At 42.9% G+C, this 22,188-nt stretch overlaps 3 protein-coding genes across 3 annotated transcripts; 1 reads left to right on the top strand and 2 right to left on the bottom strand.

Annotated features, from left to right (window-relative positions):
* Window positions 1-435: 435 nt before the first annotated feature.
* On the bottom strand, window positions 436-6,916 carry fez2a (fasciculation and elongation protein zeta 2a). Its single transcript, XM_071901641.2, has 8 exons — window positions 6,591-6,916; window positions 5,215-5,323; window positions 4,904-5,020; window positions 3,948-4,080; window positions 3,575-3,840; window positions 2,574-2,649; window positions 2,408-2,473; window positions 436-1,406 (listed from the first exon to the last, which is right to left on the bottom strand). The coding sequence occupies exons 1-8, from the start codon at window positions 6,908-6,910 to the stop codon at window positions 1,390-1,392; spliced, it is 1,104 nt and encodes a 367-aa protein (XP_071757742.2). The 5' UTR covers window positions 6,911-6,916; the 3' UTR covers window positions 436-1,389.
* A 1,043-nt stretch (window positions 6,917-7,959) lies between these two features.
* ubxn11 (UBX domain protein 11) lies at window positions 7,960-12,271 on the top strand. Its single transcript, XM_071901631.2, has 14 exons — window positions 7,960-8,021; window positions 8,130-8,170; window positions 8,323-8,430; window positions 8,707-8,807; window positions 8,926-8,977; window positions 9,111-9,190; window positions 9,730-9,850; window positions 9,996-10,213; window positions 10,299-10,376; window positions 10,485-10,614; window positions 10,727-10,830; window positions 11,021-11,094; window positions 11,543-11,692; window positions 11,833-12,271. The coding sequence occupies exons 1-14, from the start codon at window positions 7,960-7,962 to the stop codon at window positions 11,987-11,989; spliced, it is 1,476 nt and encodes a 491-aa protein (XP_071757732.2). The 3' UTR covers window positions 11,990-12,271.
* A 230-nt stretch (window positions 12,272-12,501) lies between these two features.
* cep85 (centrosomal protein 85) lies at window positions 12,502-21,979 on the bottom strand. The gene is made up of 13 exons (XM_071901626.2): window positions 21,947-21,979; window positions 21,704-21,835; window positions 17,455-18,251; window positions 16,551-16,681; window positions 15,916-16,033; window positions 15,608-15,793; window positions 15,370-15,522; window positions 15,096-15,250; window positions 14,842-14,959; window positions 14,609-14,659; window positions 14,398-14,505; window positions 13,994-14,237; window positions 12,502-13,814 (listed from the first exon to the last, which is right to left on the bottom strand). Exons 2-13 carry the CDS (start codon window positions 21,819-21,821, stop codon window positions 13,651-13,653), a joined length of 2,343 nt encoding a protein of 780 aa, XP_071757727.1. The 5' UTR covers window positions 21,822-21,835; window positions 21,947-21,979; the 3' UTR covers window positions 12,502-13,650.
* Between the last annotated feature and the right edge of the window lie 209 nt (window positions 21,980-22,188).

The following is a 22,188-nucleotide window of genomic DNA, read 5'->3' as shown; positions in this document are numbered from 1 at the left end:
GGTTTGTTTTTGTTTCATCTTTCCTGTGGGAGGAGTCTTGACTAGAGAGATGTTTCAGTGACCTCTGTCTGCACAGAGAGACTTGATGGCTCTCTAAAAATGTCTGCTGATGATCCCACATTTGATTCTTCAGTGTCATCCTGTCTTACTGAATAAACATATTTCACAGCCAAACAACACAGAAACTAAAGTGACGCAGTGAAAACGCCCATTTCCAAACATGAGCGAGTCAGATAGTCAAAATAGCTCGACTGCCACCTATTGCTTGCAAATTCCTATAAATAGTGGATGAAATAACTATACACATTTCATATTATTCTCATGAACAAACAACTCAAAGACAAAGAGGAGTTTTTTTTAAATGTAATTTTATCAATATATTTGAAATAAAATATTTACAAAATAAATTAATAATGAAGCAGATACGTAGATCAGTAATATAACATTCATTGAAAATAAGTCATTTACAATGTACAAAAGTTCAGGCAAAGGCAAAGGCAGCTTGACTTGTATATAGAAATATATTCTAATAATGCCCATTGGTTGTGTTCGTTGCCCTGTGCACAGCAGGCAGGTCTACACTAGAGTCTCTGATTCAGAGTCCAGTCTGTGTCTCAGAAGCAGACAGTGCATGGGTCATATTTCATTTCAATATTCACTCAAATGCATAGTTAGTTAGTTTGTTAGTATCAGTGCTAAGCTGTCTCAGTCCGGACTACATCACCTCGGCCGTAAACACTTTCTCTTCCATGGAATAATAATGTTGTTGTGTGTGGTGTACTGCTAAGATGACCATAAAACAGGAAAGCACACAGTACACTTTGTCTACAGCTACATGGGAGGTTGTGTTGAATTATATAGTCTTTAGTGTTAGATAGAGACACAATGCTTCAAAAGCTGCTTTTCAACTCTATTATAGCAGCTGCTGAGCTCATGTCTTGTGACTAAACGCACAATGTTCATAATGTATTTCAGCCTCCTTGGTTGGTTTGTTGCTCTTCTAACTAGTTAGCAAGGCTCACAATTTCCAAATACTGTAGCGCCTATATTTCTATATCTGAGTATATTTCTTACGATTTATCATTTCAGGATACTGTGTTTCACAGTGCAAGAAAATAAAAAACACTGAAACAATAGTTAAACAGTTAAAATGCACAGGAATACACTAGGATTGCAAAATCACCATGCTCAACACAAAATAAATACAACTAAATGAAGCATAGAACACAAAAAAGGCGCAACTTGAGGTACAAACATGCAGGAATAAATTAAGTGTGCTTATGTCTGCAAAAAAAATACAGTGAGTCCTCTTCATCTTGGTTGTTGCCATGGTAAACAGCCCCCACTATCTGAAGCCTCTCCAGAGCGTTAGGCACCATCCCCTCTGGTCTACGTTGGGCAAAGCACTGCAATAAAACCACAGACGAATATTAGAAGAACTCATAACTACAACTGACCAGGGATCAGGCTTCAGCATGAGGTAATGTCAGTAAAAATTATAAAGACTGCGAAGAAGAGGTAACACAAAAGAAAACAACATCTGGCAGACATCTGAATTTGATCAAATTATATCCATCATTTCTAGACTACTGAGTATATAAAAATGAAAACACACTGAACCATATATGAACAATTACAGAAGCAGGTTGGGTGATTTGAAGGAGAAACACTTGGCAAGGCTTGTGAAGGAGGAGTGCTTGTTAAATTACATTAAGGGGAGCTGGAGAGGCCATTTGGGAAAACTGTAGGACATCGAGCATGAGAACAGCACAATGCAGTCTGGCATTACTGGCTAGCTGCTATTCATCCTAATGATGATAGAAAAGGCTAAGTGTCACTCTGTAAACGGAGTGTACCAGGATGTGAGTGTGTCAGTGAGTCATCGTCAGTGAGGGTTCGTCTAGACACAAAGGAGGATCTATCATGCTGCAACCAGCCGCTGTGCCACAGTGGGAGAGGAGAGGAGGTGAGAAGGACGGGTCAGGGTGAGATGAGCACCACAGTTCGGCGGTCAACAGGGGGGCGCTCTCCCGGTGTGAGCGACAACACCACACAGCGCAACATCACGTGTGAATTTGTCACAAACCTCTCCATCCGCTGCTCTCACACCAGAGCTAGCAGCAATGAATTAGGCCGGATAGAAAAAGTGGAAAGCAGAGAAAGAAAGCATAAAAGAATGAAAAACAGCCGGCATGTGAGAGAAAGGGCAGACAGAAGATACAGTGCAAATGTTCTTGGCTATTAACTGGAAGCATTAAGTTCAGGTCATCAGCTACGGCCCCAATCACTGGTGAAATGGAACAATTGATTGGTTATTGATCCTGTGGTTTCTATGAAGCATGTATTACAGTCTAGAGATACTGTCAACATATCAAACCGCCTAATTCTACAATAGAGGATGGTTCACCTTTGAGAATGTAGTCTGTTAAGAGACTGGGCACCTTGTCGCTGTCGTCCCTCATCGCTTGTAGAACTGCAAGGCAGGAGGCACAGAGGAATGAACGGATCGCTCTGTGGTATTGATTCAGCAACTATGTTTCAAACAGTCAATAAATACAGATGATGAGACTCACTCTTGGTCAGGATCTGGAGGTCTTCAATCGAAGGAGGATGTCCTTTTTTCTCATAAGGGATGACCGTGGTCAAATACTGTAAGACATCGGGAAAAAAAGAAAAAGAAATGAAAGATAGAAATTAAAAGGAGAGAATATCTGCGGCATGATGGAGAAAAACAATGAATGTGATTAGACTTCTTGTATCTCTTATTGGCAGATCCGGTTAGGTATCTATTTTGAAAAGAAAGGTAAAGTTGAGAATAAGACGCTTAAGTGGCGTGTTGCTGTTACAAGAAAAGGGAGACGTTCCCATCTGAGTGACAGCAAACTTTTTTCAGTAAAGGAAATAGAAGGAGAGAGAGAAATAGAAAGTAACCTGTCTTTCACTGCACCCACTCCCAAAAGTTTGCCGGAAGCCATTTTGAATGACAGTGGAGAGTCCCTCCATGCTGAAGCGCTGAGCAGACAGGAGGTAAAGCAGAGAAAGAGGAGAGGAGAGGTGAACAAAGATGGAAGATGAGGAAACATGCAGGAATACATATTAGAAACTAAAACATCTAAATAAATTGATGGGTCAGTTTTGCAAGAAATGCAGTGAACAGTGTATAAGAAAGATTATAGGCTTGAAAAGGGAGAAGAAGAAATATAGAATAAAACCTGTTGAATAGAGTAGAAAATACTGGGAAATATACAGTAGCTATATATAGAATAAAACCTGTTGAATAGAGTAGAAAATAGTGGGAAATATAGCTACATATAGAATAAAACATGTTGAATAGAGTAGAAAATAGTGGGAAATATAGCTATATATAGAATAAAACCTGTTGAATAGAGTAGGAAATAGTGGAAAATGCAGCTATATATAGAATAAAATGTTGAATATATAGCACAAAACAATATCACCATCATAATGACTCAATAATCTATTATAGTAAACAAACAGTGACATGAAAGGAGATCAAGAAGGAGGATTTTAATGATTCCTTAAAACTCTAATGCCAAAAAAACAAAGTACTGACTGATCCAAGCGTCTTCTCCACGCGGCTCTGCGAGCTGCCGGCTCCGCTCTTCAGCTTCTTCTTCTTCTTCAGCAACTCCCGCTGCTCCTTCTGCCGGTTCTGCACATCGATGAGCACCGAGATGAAGCTGTTCTTCACCTCCTTCTCGAAGTCCAGCTCGTCCCTGAGAGCCAGCTGCTGGATCAGCTCCTCGGAGAACCTCCGAATCGCCGTCTCCGTCTCCTCCAGCCGCTCGTTCAGCTCTGCCACGCTCATGGTCCTCACCCCTGGACGGAAAACACACACACACACACACACACACACGCATAATATTTAATACAGACAATCTAATTTAATACACACAGACAATCGGCCCTGTTCATTGGACACTCACTGTCCTCGTAGCTGTGGCTGGTGCTGGAGCGCTGGATGTCCAGTGAGAGCATGGAGAGGTCCGACTGAGACGGGTTCTGCTGCGCCTCCATGTCAGGAGAGTCCTGCATCATCTCCTCTATCTCCTCGATGACCTGCAGCAACACACAGCAAAAACACCAGGGTTGAGGGTCAATTCATGAATGAACTCAGCAATTCCAATTCAGCTGAGGAACTGGAATTGGAATTTGAAAAAACCTTCAGGAAACAGAATTGGAATTGAATTGGCATTTCAGAAAGTTGAATTTAGTTCAGTGAAATTCTGTGAAATTCCATGTGTTTTTTTGTTTTTTCTTACCTCATATCTGAGATTACACATAGTGTTATATATTATCAATACGGAATATCATAAAATGTTAAAGGTTCCTTTCAGGTGATATTTGATGCATAACATGTAATCGTAACACATACAGTATGACTGAATGTATTTAATTTGTTTAACTTGTTTTTTATTTGATTCATGATGTTTGATTCAAAATGTTTAGCAAGTCAAGACATGCTCTCTTAGAAGTGGAATTGCATGGAATTCAATTCTGTTTCCTGTCATTCCAATTCAATTCTAATTCTGTTTCCTTAGAGCTGGGTGACATTCCAATTCCAATTCCAGGATTTGAATTGGAATTGACCATGCATTCTCAATTCAATTCATGAATGGCCCCAACCCAGATAAACACACACACACACACACACACACACACAAACACACACACACACACACACACAAACACACACACACACACACACACACACACAGATAGTAACACTCAAACCAAACCCAGTGAACATCAGCCCAGTCAATAAATCTGTCTGAAACACAGATGGGATTCAGCTTCCAGCTCTGCTCCTCTGTCCCCGCAGCCTTGACACTCACACTGTGATTGCATACTAAAGACGCAGGTTGACGCCGGTCCAGCTTACCTGCTCCGCTGTGAAAAGTGGCTCCTCGCTGAGGCAGGAGACGATGATGGAGTGCATGTCCAGCTGCTCCCTCAGCTCCTCGTCGTCCGACAGCTCCGTCGTTACATCACTCGCTCTCTGCCAACGAGGGGGGTGGGGGTGGGGTGGGGGAGGGAATTTAATCAAAAACCCTAAACCCTGGCACAATGAATATTTGAGATTTGTGGGATAAACGGAAAAGGCGGGGGAGGGAGAGAGATGAGGGGTTGGATAGGGGGGGTAAATGAAAAAAATATATGGGGCAGAGAAGGGAGGGGTGGAGTCTAACGCACCGGTTTCTCTTCCAGGTTGAACATGGGGATGTGGAGGGAGCGCGTTCGAGACCGTTTCCAGTCCACCGCCATCACGTTTCCATAGTTGTCCGTTAAGGCGGTCCAGATCCTGTGGGGTGAAATGAAAGGACACAAATCAGGTCTTTTCCAACTTCTGATACCTGAATCTAAATAAATGTCCTGCTTTTAATAAATGTGGTGTGGGTTTCTAGTAAAAACAACATTTCAGTGCAGAGTGCAAAATTCTGCTGAACTATCATCATAACAAACTATATCCTCTGTCTTAAAAACTATAGCCTTATGTATGTGCCCAAGACACTGGTGGTGACTGCTTATGAGAAGAAAACCACAGAAATATTTTTTAAAGTCATATCCACAGAAATATCCCAATCAGATTAAACCATTTTGATCAGTAGGTGAAAAGTATGGCACACTCCCATAATCCCCAGCGCTGTGGATAAAGCCACTGCTGCACTAACCTATTTTAGAGGAGATTTGAGGATATCACTAAAGCCCACTGGATAGTTGCAGGATAGCGCCTCCTGTGGAAACACTGTCACACAACTAATGGCTTTGTTTACATAGTGATTTACTGAGTTGGAGACTTTTCTTCACTCTGAACCCCATAGTCTAAGCTGTTGATGAAAAGGACTGTGTAATTTTTAATGCCTTTTGAAACTGTAACAACTTTGTCTACAAATTCGTTATTACATTAGAGTAAAATAAATCTGGGTTGTATCTTTAAAGGGAACAAGATGAAATTGTAATGTAATGTAATTATTACCAGATACATGACAAGAGATGGCTCAATCTGTACCCTAGAAAAATGAATATCAGCTGGAGTAAATGCTTTTGATGTGTGTGTGTGTGTGTGTGTGTGTGTGTGTGTGTGTGCCGGGGGGGGGGGTCAGTTACCTATGTAGAGCTCTGTATGGCTCTCTAGTGCGGGTGACAGTAGTTAGGGAGCCTCACAAGGACCATCACATCTTAAATAATAATCCAGCCTGTCCTTCCTGAACCTTTACAGTCACACCGAGCCTCTTCCTGAGCATAATCCAGATCTACTGGGGAAGATGAGCAGCACTCCGTACAGCCATGTAACTGCATTAAGCTGCCTTACAGATATTAAGCAGGCACTGTCATGATAAATGCCACATAGAGAGGCCTAGTAGCATCTTTCAGGAATGGTCCCTAAAATGCGACCTGTCACTACAAACCGTCAATGGCATGCTGCAGTTTGCAGTATAAGCATATACTGTATGTTGCCGCTGACGCTGCTATCTGATACATGATCACATTGTGGTAAGTGCCGCCCGGTCCCGTCACCGTGTACCGAGCAGACAGGCTAACACTGAACACTGAACAGAAACACTCACTCGTCCTTCTCCAGCAGCGAGTCCTCGGCGATCAGACTCACAGGAGCGATGCTGTCCGTTTCGCCGGTGTAATTTAGGAAGCACACGGACAACTTCTCGTCGAAATCGTTCACCAGGTCCTCCATTGACCTGAAACCGCCCGGTCCCCCCGCGGAAAAGCTGCCGTTGTGCAGCTCGGGCAGATCATCCTCCAGGACCTCCGCTCCCCGCTCGGCTCTTTGGGTTACCAGGCCTTTTTGGGGGATCCCCCGGTCCGAAACCATGGTCAGGTCGCTCACATCCGGCCACTGGTCGTCGAAATGTGCGAGCGGCGCCGCCATATCCCGGAGCAGCCTATCCTGTCCTGTCCGATCCGCCCCGGATAAATAAATGATGCATGGCAGGCCGCAGCATCCTCTCTGTCGGTCACTTCCCACTCAGCTGACCCGCTGCGTGCTGCTGCTGGCCCTCCGTCTGCACTGTCTGCACCGCTCCCAGGAACCAGTAATCAATTAGCCTACATTTACATTTCTGTCTAAATTTCATGACTACCAATCAACAAATAAGTTAATATATAATATATAGGCTATAATAAGTTTTGACACCACCCTCTCTGAATTGAATACTGAAGTTGAATTATTTAGGCCTATCCCAAAACTATTCCTTACCCCCTCACCTTCATCAGTTTCATTCTTTGGCCTTCCTACTGAAGTCTGATTTGACAAAACAAAAGCCTTGCCTATTTTAGGTCATTTTGCAATTAATTTATTGCAAGTAGGCTACCGGGTCAGTCATCAGACCACACAGGCCAAGTTTACATAGGCGTACAAGCCCAGAGCGTCATAAATGAACGATTATGGTTTATGAGTATTAGATCATATAACAATTCAATTGCTGTCGTTATATTGGTACGGCGTTAATTGTGGGCAAAACGTTGTTAAATGATATGTTGAACGGGGCTGAGATGCCAGTTTTGTGTGGCGTTTCGTGTGTTGAGCCACTGTGATTACATCTGTTTGACCTGCCTAATTTAGAAAAATATTTTAGAAAAAAAAATACACTCTCTCTCTCTCTCTCTCTCTCTCTCTCTCTCTCTCTCTCTCTCTCTCTCTCTCTCTCACACACACACACACACACACACACACACACACACACACACACACAGCGACCCCCTGTGGAGGATAGAAGAACTTCCTTGGCATCGTCTCGTTCCAAAGTGTCGCACACTCTCTCCATGTTTCCAATGGCAACAGACTCCAAACAAACATTATCTGTGCATGGAAAGAAACAGAGCACGAGAATCACGAATTTATACAGGCCAGAATTTGAGCTTGGTCTTAAATATTTTGGGCGGATATTTCTTATTTGGTAAGGCTCGTCTCGTGGTGAAATGAGCTCCCCTTTGTCGATGCTGAAGAAAACTAGACGCGCTCCACTTCAGAATCAGCAATGGTAGGCTATTCACTGAGAGAGTCCAAATGACACAATGCGAAATTACAACTGCAATGTGCAAGTGGGTGGATCTGCATAGGGAACACAAACATGTCTTTTGACCAACAGGGGCAGAGGAAGAGTGCCATACAGGGGGAATCTCCTCACAGGTATTCCTATACTAAAACACAATATAACACTGCAGCAGCCATCACACTACTCTTTCACCAGCTGATTTGGATTCTCCAGCTGCTTCCCCCTGACTGGTAAACACTGCAGATGTCTTGTGACTGCTATTTTCATATATTTGTGGTATTGTCAGACTATGAGGCCACACAGCTCGAGGATGATCCCTCTGATGTAAATCCTCCCCCGGTGTCTCATGCTGATGCTGTCTCCACTTCAAAGTCAAAAGCCCCACTGAAGAAAGGTATACTTATTACAAAGCTATTTGAAAGCACAATTCATCTTCTTAGATAGACCTGGAGGTGAAATTTAACCTTTTTCATTCTGTAGGTCTGAATCATTTTGTTCATATCAGAAATGTTTTTTTCTTTACAACATTAAAATAACATTGTCTTAATAATATGATGGGTTGGGGTTAAGACTTTGTAAAGAGACTACTAGCAAAGCAATAACATAATGGTAACATGTGTGCTTGCTTATGTGTGTGTGTGTGTGTGTGTGTGTGTGAATAACTGTTAAGGTGCTCCACCAAGCGACTTTGAGCTAATGTCTTCCATGATGCAGCGCCTGACCCAGCTGGAGACAAAAGTGAAGAGTCAAGCACAGGAGATTGAACGCAAGGTGAGAAATCACTTCCTGCTATCCAAACCAAAATGTCCCAAACAGATGTACAGTATGCACCTCTCTGAAACATACAGTATGTCCAACTCCCAAGTTATTTTTCTTCATTTAACTGAAGGATAAAAAGATTTCTGTCTTGGAGGAGAGACTGAAGCTTCTTAAAAATTCAGGTAATTCCTTACAACATGCTCACAATTTCTGCCTTATACACTGAAATGCACTTCAACACAGTTACCCTTCATCTCAGAAGTGCTTGATAAAAGGATTTGGTTTTGGCTCAATCCTTCCCATGTGTGAATTTAGAGAGCATAGGTGATCTGAGCGACAGAGATGATCTTGTTGGGACGTGCCACCAGCTGCAGACCCAAGTGCATGAAATGGAGGTACGTTAATACCATTAAAGATTCATCCATTTGTTTTCATTGTGATTAGGTGGGGACTCGAGTCACATGACTGGACTCAAGTCAGACTGAGTCACAATTTGAACTGCTTGAGACTTGACTTGATGCATGAAGAGAATACTTGAGACTTAACTTGACTTAGGTTCTGGTGACTTGGGACTTAACTTTGACTTGTACTTCGATGAGTCTTGACAAAAGATCTTGTGTTTGTGTAAATGACTTAGATTGAAAGTGACGAGATTTGTTCCACCAGATGACTGAATTTAAATTCTGTTTTCTGAATTTGTATGGAATCAACTGAATTTATTTAAGTTGAAACTGATTATAGAAATCAAACTCATGATGCACTTACCAAATTTTTATACTATTAAAACAATATTGCATTGAAAAGTCCTAGATATTTTGTTTTCTTTCAGATATTAAATTGATACTTGACTTCTGACTTGACTTGGTGTTCTACATTTAGACTTGGGACTTGACTTGAGACCAGTTTTTTTTAAGTGTGCTGCTCTCCCTGCCAGCGTTTTCTGAGCGACTATGGCATGATCTGGGTGGGAGATGGAGAGACGAGGTGCCGACCGGAGGGAGAGGAAGCTGAGCGTCTGCAGACCCAGAGTTCAGAGAGAGGCGTGTGGCAGCCAGGTAGAGGAACGACTATTATCTTCTTCACAAGCCGTACGTTTTCCTAAAAACATTCAACTAGTAGAGCTATAGCTGCACTGACTAATGCTAGGATGGATTCCTCTGAATCTTCACCATAGGACAAGTGAGTACTTTTCTTTTGCAGGCTCCTCCGTTGTCAGGAACTTCTGCATGAACTTTGACCTGGTGCTGCAGAACGTCAGAGAACTGAACATCCTAGCAGGAGAGGGAGAGTCCTTTGTGCAGGCGACAGCCACAGGAGCACAGTTAGCCAGACAGGAGCCCATCCAGCTGAGGCTCCACAGTAATGGCATCGTAATGTTTGACGGGCCTTTCCGCTCCTATCAGGAGCGCAGCACTCAGGTTAGCTGGTTAAAACTGGACAGAAAAATGAAATTGAGCTGTTTAGGATCTTTAGTTCACATCCTGTTTGTCTTGTTCTTTTCAGCAGTGCATGCAAGATCTGATGGACGGGTATTTTCCTTCAGAGCTTCAGGGAAGATTTCCAGATGGTGTGCCTTTTGAGGTGTGTATCTCTCTCCCTCTCTGTCTTTCTGTGTGTGTGTGCAAATGCATAAGTGTGCGACTTTGACTAAGATAGGATTTTCAGAGAACAAATTTCATTTTTGTGCAGGTTCATGACAGGCGAGAGGAGGAGTTTATTGTCCGGCGACCGTGGGCTGAGTTCCCTGGCAAAGGACAGGTGGTTGCTGGGGCAACAGAAAAGGGGAAATCATCAAACGCGACATCCTCTCAAACACCTGGTTTGTTCCTGCAAACATCACTCTGTTAGTTCCCAAAATGGACAATGTGGTGGAAACTCTAAAAGTAACTAATCTCCAGGCTCGTTCTCATAACTTCTCTAATTGTTCACAGGCAAGAAGTTGAGCATGGACCAGTTCCTGAACAGGTTGCCAAAGGTGGTAGTCAAGGCGGGTCGAGTGATTGACATCAGGGACTCAGTGAGGGCCACCCTGCAGGTGAGGCGGCTCAGCAGGGAACATCTACCTCACTCTAAGCTGTTTCGCCTATAGGCCTAATGTTGGTTTATACACTCCTGTTTTCCAGATGATCACTAGTCAGCTATCTCGCTATCTGTCTGTACTTGTTCATGCTGAGCACACACACACACTTCAGTATGCTCATCACCTAACCAAATACTTTCATTAGGGTTCATCTGGTGCCCAGAACAGCAATTCAGTGACGCTCGTAGAAACACCAGCACTGCAGGCGATGAAAGAGAGGTATGCAGCATTCAAAATCCACCATGCAGCAACGGATAATGTGATGAATGTCGGATAATGTTATAACTTGTCAAAATGTCATAAAATTTCTCTCTAAATGGGCTGAACATGTTATAAGCCCTGTTGAGTTAAGAACTTATTGGAAGTCACTTTGGACAAATGTGTTATGTTATCTAATGTAACTTGACAGATAATGAAATAACATGTTCAGATTGAACTTGTAATGAAAATCCTTGTAATGCAATGATTGCTGGTTAATATCAGATTTTATTACATTGTTTAGTTATTTAGAGAGACATTTTATTACATTTTGACAAGTTGTTACATTATTCGTCGGTTATTGCCTCATGTCAGCTTTTTCTTAACAGAAACAGTGAGCATTTTACTGGCACTGGAATCTCATAGGCGTCCATAGATGTGACCTTGTCAGCCTCTTCCACTCACTCAGGCTGGAGATGTGTGACTCTGATCGGCCCTCATCCGCCCGTGACGTCACCACACTGAGGGTGAAGTCTGAAGATGGGAATCACAGTTACATACTGAAAATGCGCTTCTCAGAAACAATAGACGACCTCCGCCAGCATCTGGACAAACTCAGGTGAGACGGCAGGAAGCGGCCTCCTGCGTGGTCAAAGGCATCATCATCCCGAGTCTCTTTAGTACCAATCACAGTTTCTTCTTACAGTCCAGTCCAGAGATGTCACAGGGTCATGGTTTCCTATATTTCTTCATCTACAGGGGTGAGGGTGTCTCTGGATATGACATCATCAGTGTGTACCCACAGTGCTGCTACAGCGATGACTGCCAGACCCTCCTGTCATGTGGACTCACACCCAACGCTACTCTGCTGCTGCGGCCGAAGCAAAGAAATTCACTGACTGATTCATCCAAGTAAATAAAATAAAGTTAAATAAAATAACCCTTTCACCCATTTAGGGCTACTACAGTCACAATAAAATTACTCTTCAACCTATAATAGGTTATGACTTATAGGGGAAAGGAAGATTTTTTAAATCAACATCTCCATGCCTGGAATTATCTTGGCATAAGATTCACAAAGAAATAAACTCTACCGTAGCAAGCTTTCTGCTGAAAACTGAAATCAGAAATAAACTGAAATGAGAAATAATGTTGAAAACAATCTTTATTTCTAAAATATGCAAATGCAAACAAGGACAAAAATATGAAAATATAAACATCTTTTCCATTTTCGCAAAACATTTGAGATGTTAAGGCATGCGGGGACCAACTTTCCAAAGATAAACCTTGAAAGATTAATGGTGTTAATGCAAGTTAAATATCTGCACTTTGTGGATGTCAAGTTTGAAGTAGAACTGTTGAGCAAAACATTATTACGGCAACAAGTTAGGACCCAGAACTTGTGAACACAAACAAAAAATAAATATCAATACTGCAGAAGTTTTTCAGTCATGAGTGTCATAAGTTTATCAAACAGTTAAGCCATTATCAACTTGAAATGTATAGTATCCTATGAACTTACTGATCTAGACATTGTTGAATCTATATAGATCACACAATATAATGAGTTCCAACGGAAAAACATCAATTGACAATTTCATGTTGCTACCAGGAACAAAACGGTGTAAAGGTGTCAACAGGCTCTGCGACACAGCCCAAAAGTATCTGTTACATTCAGAGTCGAGGAATGTATTGACTATTCTACTGGTTGATACACCGAGAGAGATCATATCGAAAAGAGTCAGCTGCAAATAGCCCTTTCTGGTTGGTCTAAATGAATCAGCATTATGGTTGCAAACATCACAGAAAGGCACGTGTTGACCTTCAGGCCTCTAGCAGAGAGAAGCACCCACAAACATTCATAGAGCTGTGCAACCGCCTGGACCAGAGCTTCTTTGGTAATAAAACTGATGTAGGCCTACTGGTGTGACAATGTCGATTTAGTAATAGCCCTACAGTTGTTAAGTCACATACCACACAGCAGAGTCTAATGTTACAGTGTACACCATTGTAAATAATGGCATGTTAGTAACATTTCCTTTTTAACTCACTCGAAAAACACAGATTAAAATATTTTCAGTTGATTGTCAACCACATCTTGGATTATTTCCCTAAAGAGGGAAAGTAAAATTTAAATAAGTTATATTAATGGGATTTTTACACAAACACCTATCCACTGGAGTAAAAAAAAGGAGTGGAAGACTGTTTGGTAACAGACAGAGGCATGTCATCATAAAACAATCATTTAAAAAACAAAAAACAAAACAACACACACACACACACAATGCTAAAAGGATCAAGTATAAGAGTTAAGTTCTTTTTCTGATAGCCCTTGGACTGAAGTAGATGGGATAATGATTCCGAACAACAGGCAGACTTGAGATTATTCGACGAACAGTCAACTGAGAAAAGTGGAGGACGCTAAACCATTTGGGGTAGTCTCTGTCCCAAACTAAAATCAAGATTCAGTCTTCTTTCTGACATTCAACAACCAGACATGAAGGCCAAACTCATTTCAAACGCTTTAGAGGTGGAGTGGGAGTCGTGCAGTTTTCACCCATTACCGGGGTGGGCAGGTTACTGGGTGATGCAGTTCTCGCCCATATCCTGTGCGTAACGATCCGATACTGTATTGCGTAGTTCCTCGACATCTCGACGGAGCTGCTGCGCTTCAACCAGCTTCTTCTGCAGGACCTCTGGACTCATCCAGTCCTCTACTTGCTCTCCCATGGGAGGTGGTGCTGAAGAAACACAGGACATTCTTTGTGTCATAATTTTCTCAACCCAAATTTTTTAGAGCACTAATAATTTCCTGAAATAATTTGTTATACTGTACATATATATGAAATGTGGCTTTGTACAACTATCAACTACAACTATCTCTATTACGAACAAGAAAATGAAATCAAGCAGCGCTTACATGTGATGCCAAGAAGCAGGGAGAGGTTGGGGTCTTGCCCCTGGGCTCGCTGGGTCAGAACGTTGCACAGAGAGCGCAGGTCACAGAGGCAGGAGGACATTTCTCCATGTAGCCTCTGCGTGAGGCAAGCCCCGGCCGGCTGCGGGGCGGAGGAGGCCTGGTTAGCGTTTTTCCACTCTGGATCTCCCATCTGCTCCTGCAGGGTCAGATTCTGCTCCATCAGTTCCTGGTTCTGGGCTGACAGCTGAAACACAGCAGGCAGTGTTAACGGTAGGCAATGGAGTAGCATGAATTTCTGAGCGTACGGCTGCTAGTCGCGTGGCTGATTACATCCAGGACCTCTTCATGCTCTCTGGATACCAAACCGATAAACAGGATTACGCCTTTGGATTTCTCTAACTCACCTCCTTCATGGCTGTGCGGAGCTGTAACAGACTCTGTTCTTTGGCCAGAACCTCCCCTCTGAGAGCCTGGGAGCTGCTCTCTTCCTGAGACACCTGCTCCTCCAAAGTCTGCAGACACAAACAAACACACACACACACACACACACGTCAAGGACAATAGTTGGACAGTAGTCACACAAATCATTTAGACTTCTTGTGAAGAGATAAATACCCGGATCTTGGAGCCGAGCTGTTCCATCATCCTGTGTTGCTTCTCAATGACCTGCAAAGAGAGGAATGGACCTTTACAACTATACCTTTCTGCTTTGTTAGATTGAATGCAGAAGCACTATGGAGGTGTAGATAAAAGCAGTTCCATGAGCAGCACAGGTGTTTAGTGTTTCTAACATTAAGTGTACTGAGATGAGCATCTTTAAGAGGGTTAACAGGTAAATAATGACATACCTTTTTGAGTCTCTGCTGCTCCTCTCTCACAGCATTGTTCTCTCCTTTGAGCTTCTCAATATCCAGGGAAGGCAGTCTGGCTCCATCCTCAAGGCCCTCCTGCACCCGTTCCTGCAAACTAATACAGACAAATACAAAAACACATAAGACGGGTTGTGTACAGTTGATACGGTCAATGAATATGCACTGACAATGGCATAGAATGAACATGCCTAATGAATAGATGGGAGATTGTGGTGTGTGTGTGTGTGTACTTGGTAACGGTGGTCAGCAGCTCTCTCTCCCTGCGTCTCTGCTCTTCCAGCTGTGTGTCTTTTTCCCGGGCGTGTGAGCGCGCCTCCTCAAGACAGACCTCCAACTCTCTTACTCTGCCTTGTAGCTGGGCTGCCCGCTGTTCAACCTCCAGAAGCTGACGCAAAAACAAGCATGCGTCCAAGTTTAATATTGATTGTAATGTACATACCTTTACAGAACGTAAATTAGGATAGGCCCAGTGAGAAACTGGACTTCAAGCAGAACTCTCTTCACCTGCTTGTTCTGGCTCTGGTAGTCCTCCATGGTGGGCAGGTCGGCTAGATAGCGCTCCAGAGTCTCAATACGCTGCTGCTTCTCTCTGTTCTGCTCCGCCTCCTTCTGACACTTCTTCTTCAGATTGTTGATGTGCTTGTCTCGACTGCGAATCTGCACAAATATTATAGCTGTCATGACATACTGAGATACTGATACTTACTGACTAGTAATTGCTGTTGGGCAGGCACACACAAACCCTTTCTTCCTGTTTCTTCATCTCCTCTGCATGCCTGTCGCTGCTCTCCTTCAGTGTGTCAGTTAGACGCCGGGTCTCGGCCTCCACCGCCCCCAGCCTGCACTCTGCCTCCGCCTTCTCCTGGGCAGCACAGTCAGTTCGCTCAGCAAACTGAGCCCTCAGGAACGCATTCTCCCTCTGAGCTTCCTGTAACACCACCATGTGATAGTGAAGTTATGATTAAGTGGTGTTATGTCCTTAGCTTAATTTGTATGGGTGGATTGTTTGCATTGCTGTTTGTGGGAGCCAGTGCATGTGTTTCGCCTAACCTGTAGCCGGAGCATACACACATCCCCATATGGAGCCCCGCGGCCCAGGAGAGCTCCATGGACTTGCAGCTCGCTTTCCCTCAGACGCTGTTCCAACTGGGCCATGTGTTGCTTCTGTCTGCATCATGACCAAGTCCAAACATCATCAATACAGCAAGCAAGAACAGAGAAACAACAATACAGGCAGCAATATTGTGAGAAAAAACAGACACAGGCCAAAAGCACTGTATAGCACCCAGAAATGGGAAAAAAAAAATCAATACGGAATACGGCAATACTTTCCCTCCACAATATTGATTTTTTTCTACAGTTACAAATATTTTTATTCCCATGTAATGTAAGACCACACAATGATGTTCTTAAAATTGGAAAACTTGGTTGTTGAAATAGTGACTAAAAGTCTTCAAGGCCTTGAACTGAATTTAGTGATTGATTGATAACTTTAAGTATAATCACAAAGGTAAAAACATAAGTAAAAACAAATTCAATTGCAATAGATAGCAGTATCAAATCACCATATTTATTGTACTGCAAGTATTGAGAATTTCATTATTATCACATGATTTTCCCACCCCTACCTAGATTACCATCCCAACATAAGCAGTAAAACTGTTAAATAGCCCTGAGACACTTACCTCTCTATGATAAGCTCCTTCTCCTTCAGCAGACTCTCATTGGCTTTGACCAGAGCATCCCACTTGCCAGACTCTGAGTGCAGGGAGGTGGAGTATAGCGATGGGTACTGCCCCACTCCAGCAGTCATTAACTATACCAGCAGAGACAAAAATATAAGACAGGATACAGTATATAGGCTGCAACTTCAGTTCAGAGACTGGCCTAATGCTGAATTCTACCAAACAAATAATGCTGCACTCATTTTATTTCCTTATGGGAATTCTGTTAATGAGGTACAGGATGGTAAACTTAACTTTAAAAACTACAGGCATGGCAATGACAACAGAGAAATGCAGATGAGCACTGAGTAGAGCACTGAGTAGTGCTCATCGCTCTTCAAAATAGAATGCAATTCAACCTGTGTGACTCCATTAACACTACTGTAGGTCTTCTTCCAACATACATGGGATGCATTGCCAAATCTGGGTGTGTTTTGGAGCTCTTAAGAATATAGGCTACCACATTGAATCCTGCACTCAAGTTTCATATGTTAGGCTAAAAGTGACACTTTTTTGAATGAGCATCATTGCTTGAATTTGCAAAGATTTCTATATTGTCTTCAAAACTAAAAGCCCTCTATGTTATCCTACATAAAATGTTTAAAGTGGTTTAAAGTGGTTCCTGCTCTATTCTGATGCCCTATCCCAAGGGAATTTGGAATTTTCGGGAAAAAGTAAAGTAAAATGACAAGGCAACATGAATTTCACTTGTTGCATGTAATACTGTTCAAGATAGAAATATTACATACATAATTAAACAGAGAAATATATATATATATATATATATATAAAAATCATAGATGTGAAATAAATAAGTCTCTTCGCTACTGCTCTACTCATAATCCTATTTACTATTAATGCTTACCTGCAATTGTTCCACTTGCAGGCGTAAACTCTCCAATTGCTGCTTGTGTTGCTGTTGCTGCTGCCAGCTGGATAGTTCGCCACATCTGTCCTGCAGCAAGGGCTCATAAACTTTGGCGCCCGCATGCTCCCTCAACAGGGCCTGTGTCTGCAGGCCCAGAGGGCTAGCATACGCGCCAGCTGATCCGGCCCCACCGGACTGGCTGCCCCTCTGGTTACAGGGTTCTGCTGCACCGGGAACCCCGGGCCGTGCCTCAGGGAGAACCTTATAGGTGTGCTCCATGCCTCCTCTGTAGGCCTCAGACCCACAGTCCAAGGTGTCTGCAAGCCCAGTCGTCTGTAATCTGAGTCTGACATCAGGGCACAACCCCCCCAGCAGAGCTGACTGGTTTAGCGTGGGTTCCACAGCAGGAGTGTCAAACCTCTGGCCCTCGTCCACGCGTGTGTGTTCCCCCATGGGGAAAAGTGAGTGGTCCAGCCCATTGACAAGGCTGCGGTATCGGCTCAAACAGTCTGGCTTTGGCCCCACGGGATCTACTCCCACACCAGCCTGAGCATCCAAGTTGGGCGAAGACGCTGATTTGGAGAGTGAGGAAGACTTTGAGCTGGAGCCACTCGAGGTTCTGGAGCCAGAGGAAGTCCTGTGAACCTCAGCAGAGGCCTGGGACTCGTCCTGGATACATGGCTGGGGCTTAGAGGCCGGGGCTCCGGCCGTGGATGGCATGACATGTGCAGTGGGGATGGGGATCTGACTGCGGATGGGCTGGAAGGAGGGGCTACTGCTTGACCTGCAGAAATCTTAAACAATAAAAGGAGGAAGAGTAATTAGCTATTACATCAAGTGTTGTTCTTTCCGTATTCAAATATAAATGCACCTTGTTAAACTAGAGGAGAATATCTAGAGCACTAGTGCAGGCCATTTACTCTATTTTCAGTTGGTGATGTAAAGTATACGCAGCAGGGTTTATGGGTGGCCTACTTTGTTGATGAGGTGTCACCACTGAAAAAATTAGCTAGTACTGACCGAGTCAACCCAGGGAACAGGCTTAGAGTAGACTTAGCCAAAGCTTAGAAATAGGGCTATTTACTAGGCATGGTTAATATAAAAATGTCTGCTGTACAATTTTAGATAAACCCTATATTGGTTGCCATGCTAAATGCATCAAATTTACAGGCCTATGCAAAACATTTATTCACCATGTAAAATTCAGCCTTAATAGAACAGTTTATTTGCTGACTGAAGGGTCTTCACTCAACATAAAAACCAAGGATTAGGCTACTCCTTAACAACACATAGCCTAACAACAGACAAGCACCATTAGATCACCATGGTACACACCCAATCCCCTCTGTCAAGCATGCATAAAAAAGTTAAATTGTCATCATTTGGAAGAAAGACAGAAAAACATAAGGCCTCTGAGACCATGTTATGCTCACAATGTGAAAACAAGCAGCACGACCACTCAAAAACAGATAGTACATAGCTCCACAAGCCTTGACACAAATCCATGTTACATAACTCAAATTTGAACAGCAGTACAAACCTGAGAGACCTGCTGAAGTCTGGTCACCTGGCATTCACTCAAACACAAACTTGTTATTAGCCGTGGCATTTTTTTTTCTACCGCTGAGCTGAGCTGAGCGGAGGTGAGCTGCAGAATGCTTTAAACTGACACAGTACTCCTTCCTCTGCATTTCTGGGCAGCACCAAAAGAACTGAAGCTAAGACTGACAGCGGCACAGCAGTCAGGCCCTGTGCCCAAAGAAGTATTGTCCCAGGGAAGGACCAAACCACCCTGTACCAAGCTCTGAGCAACCACGTACAAACAGGCATACACAGGAAAGGTTAGGGGTATTTATAGCCCACCTCTCAAGTTACGGAGTGATCTGTGGGAGCCGCTTATTTAAGCACCTTGCCCCCTCCCACTGTATCACATGTGTACATCCAAAAACAAGGAGTGAATGAAATTTTTTCCTGCTCAGTTTGTACTACTACTTCATTAAAACTAGCAGCTCATAGCAACAACTGTGAAAAATAGCAATTAGCAAAAAACAAGATTATTCTGGCAACAACATTTCCAGGAAAATCAAGCCTCAAATGTAAAAATTGTGCCTCCAGGCTCAAATGATTCATGACTGGCTGGAACAAGTCTAAACTACTCTGTTAGAGAAAACATCTAGCAAATGTTCATCTTTCAGACATTCCCGCCTTTGTAAAGTATTTAACACAATATTTACTGAAGCTGTAAAAGGGAATACTGTGATAACTGTAGCCAAGACAAACAGAGTAACACACTGTCTGACTGATCACAAAAAAGAGCATAACTCTGCTTAAGCTGTTCAATGTATGCTCTTACTGCTCTTTATCTACCACAGGTCAGCATTATAGCTAAAGTAGGAGAGAAGATTCATGTTGCTAGGCGCTGTTATCATTTATAGTGCCAGGACAAAGCTGCTAACTTGCTTGACAGTTGGGCCAAAACACAACTGTGGCCTGTAAAAAATGTGTTCATTCATAAAAAGGCATACATAAATGGAGCAGCCATAAAAGAAACACATTCATGTAATCCGAACACAATACACATGCATGCACGCACGCACACACTACATACATATACAGGGGATGGACAACAATCACAGAAACACCTAACAATAAATTAATGTTAAGTACTTAAGGAGCAGGATCTCCCTTTGCCAAAACAGCTTCAATCCTCCTAGGAATGCTGTCATACAAGCCCTGAACTATGTGTACTGAAATACTGGACAGTTATTCAAGAAGGAAAGCCTCCATTTCTTTGAGGGATGAAGGAGATGGAAATCTACTCCACACTCCGCACCTTCCCTTAAAAGGTTTAATGATGTTTAGATCTGATGATTGGGCAGGCTATGGAAGGCGTTTTAATTCATCCTGGTGTTCAAGACCCCCTTCTCAAGATGTACGCAGCTTTGTGAAGCTCATAACCTACAGTTTTTGTGGAGATGTCAGAGATGTTGATTCAATTCTGTGTTAATTTTTGAGGCTATAGTTTTGTGATGTTTAACAACTGTCCTGTTAAGTGTCTTGACTATCCCCGTTGGTGATCTTCAACTCATACTGTTCCTCTTTGCCAAGCAGTTAGTCTGAATTTGGCACGTCATGATTTTCAAGACTGTTCCCCTTGCAACATTGAAGGTTTTTGCAAATTTTGTGAACACTGCTCCTGCAAGTCGTGCGCCAACTATTTGGCCTGTTGAGAACTGTTAGCTGCCTAATTTTGCTCTGAAAACTCACATAAAAGTGATGACTGTTAGACACCTTTTAATGCTGACTCATACTACAAAGTGGCACTCAATGACTTCCCTGTGAAACTGCCTTAGTAAGTGTGATTTCATTACTTCAAACTCCTTTTTCATGTGGTGTTTCCATTATTTTGTCCACCCCCTGTATGTGTGTGTGTGTACAATATATATATATATATATATATATATATATGTGCATACACACACACACTGTATATACACATACATATATATATAAATAAAGACACACACCACCTCCAGTGGGACTTAACATCTCTAAGTGTACCTTTCAAATGATGTTCCCATTTAAAACCATGGTATTATAAAAAGCTCTTTGACTGCGACACTCGACCACAGGCAAGGGGCGAGGGTTCACAGTTTCCATTTAGCTGTCCAACCCTGGTATCCCCACACCTCATCCGCCCAATTAGGCCCAACACCAGAGCAGTGGAACAGAGCCTTGGGGCATTTTTGGCTGGGACTATAATCTACCTCTAAAATATCCAGAGCAGCCGAAGATCATGAACACTTTTCTCACCCTATAAATAGTCTAAGACACAACAACACAAACTAGAAGACGAAGTTAGCTTCTTTCCCAGCCACAACACAGAGAAGTAGTAGTAGTGTGTGTGTGTGTGTGTGTGTGTGTGTGTGTGTGTGTGGGGTATCTACAAGTGGACACTGTATGAATGTTCCGTTGAACATCCATTTAAAGTACAAAAGTTGAAGGACTAACAACTGCACTGGGGACTGTAATTATCCTGTAGGGACGCCCTATTTTGCATCTGTTCTTTTGACTGAAGCGGATGTATGCAGCAGGCTATCAAACAAACAAACTGCCACCATTAAAGCAAACAGCTCTGGCAGTATGCAGTGTAAACTGGAGCACCATCACTGACAGGACAGACTTTTCAAAACAACGTTACACAATACATACTACAGACGGGGTCAGAGCAAGAAAAAGCTGTCACCTTCTGTGCTGTCAGATGTTGAGGCGCCAAGACCAGTGTCCCCACTGTCTGCCGTTCCAGGCCTGCGGCCAAATCGGCTCTGGAACTTCTCAGACACAGCTGGTGTCTGCCACTCCATGTCAGTAAACCCAGCTAAAATATATTTGTGAAACAGAATAATGGCAACAGCGGGTTATACAAACACATGTCGAATTGACACATTGACACAGGTTATGCAGTTTTGCCATTTGAGTGACAACTTACCTGATGTTTTCGGTTCAGTATATTTCTGTGAAGTGGTCACTACGTCACCTGATTGAGATGAGAGAAGAAACTATTAGAAATTACGCACATAATAAATTACCTGTAGAGCAGGGACACAGAAGAGATATTTTGGGGTTCTTTACTTTTAAAATACATAGCCAGGTTGGGAAATATACCACCAGACTAATCCTGATAACATCTGAATGTGGCTGGTAAGTTAGCCACTTCAGCAGGTAACCAAC

This window comes from Centroberyx gerrardi, chromosome 12 (genome assembly GCF_048128805.1).
Source record: "Centroberyx gerrardi isolate f3 chromosome 12, fCenGer3.hap1.cur.20231027, whole genome shotgun sequence".
Classification (NCBI taxonomy): Eukaryota; Metazoa; Chordata; class Actinopteri; order Beryciformes; family Berycidae; genus Centroberyx; species Centroberyx gerrardi.
The sequence above is the reverse complement of the archived record's forward strand: the minus strand, read 5'-3'. Positions and strand labels throughout refer to the sequence as shown.